The sequence below is a fragment of the Lottia gigantea genome (assembly GCF_000327385.1).
Source record: "Lottia gigantea unplaced genomic scaffold LOTGIsca_2185, whole genome shotgun sequence".
Classification (NCBI taxonomy): domain Eukaryota; kingdom Metazoa; phylum Mollusca; class Gastropoda; family Lottiidae; genus Lottia; species Lottia gigantea.
The window spans coordinates 13,662-15,504 of record NW_008708542.1 but is presented as its reverse complement, the minus strand read 5'-3'; the positions used below and the strand labels follow the sequence as shown (position 1 = coordinate 15,504).

General features: G+C 31.5%; 1 protein-coding gene across 1 annotated transcript in view; it reads left to right on the top strand.

The window, feature by feature from the left end:
* Nucleotides 1-321: 321 nt before the first annotated feature.
* Nucleotides 322-1,843, top strand: part of LOTGIDRAFT_176585 (hypothetical protein) — a gene marked incomplete at both ends in the record, with an annotated part of 7,854 nt that continues 6,332 nt past the window's right edge. The window contains one exon of the mRNA XM_009054461.1: nucleotides 322-1,816. Within this exon, the coding sequence (XP_009052709.1) occupies nucleotides 322-1,816 (1,495 nt within the window). The remainder of the gene's footprint in view (nucleotides 1,817-1,843) is intronic.

Here is a 1,843-nt window from a genome sequence, read left to right as displayed (position 1 = left end):
ATAGAAGTTATTAGAGTCCTCATATCTTTTGTTGGCACCGTTCTGATATTTGGCCAAAGTTCTGTGGTATTATATTTTTCAATGTCATTGAGAATGTTATCAGAATGGTGCCAATAGAAGTTATAAGTGTCCTCAGTAAACATTGTAATACATAGTAAACCTAACATTCCTTGACAGACATAGTTTTTATTATCACAAATCACAAGTGCCTTAATTTTAAAATATGTTGAAAGAAATTTAGTATGCGCTGAACATAATGCTATTCACCAAAATATCCCTCTGAATATTCACCAAAATATCCCTCTGAATATTTATCTAAAGTCTATCCCTCTGAATATTTACCTAAAGTCTATCCCTCTGAATATTTACCTAAAGTCTATCCCTCTGAATATTCACCAAAATATCCCTCTGAATATTTACCTAAAGTCTATCCCTCTGAATATTTACCTAAAGTCTATCCCTCTGAATATTTACCTAAAGTCTATCCCTCTGAATATTCACCAAAATATCCCTCTGAATATTTACCTAAAGTCTATCCCTCTGAATATTTACCTAAAGTCTATCCCTCTGAATATTTATCTAAAGTCTATCCCTCTGAATATTTATCTAAAGTCTATCCCTCTGAATATTTACCAAAATATCCCTCTGAATATTTATCTAAAGTCTATCCCTCTGAATATTTACCTAAAGTCTATCCCTCTGAATATTTACCTAAAGTCTATCCCTCTGAATATTCACCAAAATATCCCTCTGAATATTCACCAAAATATCCCTCTGAATATTTATCTAAAGTCTATCCCTCTGAATATTTACCTAAAGTCTATCCCTCTGAATATTTACCTAAATATCCCTCTGAATATTTACCAAATTATCCCTCTGAATATTTACCTAAAGTCTATCCCTCTGAATATTTATCTAAAGTCTATCCCTCTGAATATTTATCTAAAGTCTATCCCTCTGAATATTTACCTAAAGTCTATCCCTCTGAATATTTACCTAAATATCCCTCTGAATATTTACCAAAATATCCCTCTGAATATTTATCTAAAGTCTATCCCTCTGAATATTTACCTAAAGTCTATCCCTCTGAATATTTATCTAAAGTCTATCCCTCTGAATATTTACCTAAAGTCTATCCCTCTGAATATTTATCTAAAGTCTATCCCTCTGAATATTTATCTAAAGTCTATCCCTCTGAATATTTACCTAAATTCTATCCCTCTGAATATTTACCTAAAGTCTATCCCTCTGAATATTTATCTAAAGTCTATCCCTCTGAATATTTATCTAAAGTCTATCCCTCTGAATATTTATCTAAAGTCTATCCCTCTGAATATTTACCAAAATATCCCTCTGAATATTTATCTAAAGTCTATCCCTCTGAATATTTACCTAAAGTCTATCCCTCTGAATATTTACCTAAAGTCTATCCCTCTGAATATTCACCAAAATATCCCTCTGAATATTTATCTAAAGTCTATCCCTCTGAATATTTACCTAAAGTCTATCCCTCTGAATATTTACCTAAAGTCTATCCCTCTGAATATTTATCTAAAGTCTATCCCTCTGAATATTCACCAAAATATCCCTCTGAATATTTACCTAAAGTCTATCCCTCTGAATATTCACCAAAATATCCCTCTGAATATTTATCTAAAGTCTATCCCTCTGAATATTTACCTAAAGTCTATCCCTCTGAATATTTACCTAAAGTCTATCCCTCTGAATATTTATCTAAAGTCTATCCCTCTGAATATTTACCAAATTATCCCTCTGAATATTTACCTAAAGTCTATCCCTCTGATATTTATCTAAAGTCTATCCCTCTGATATTCACCAAATC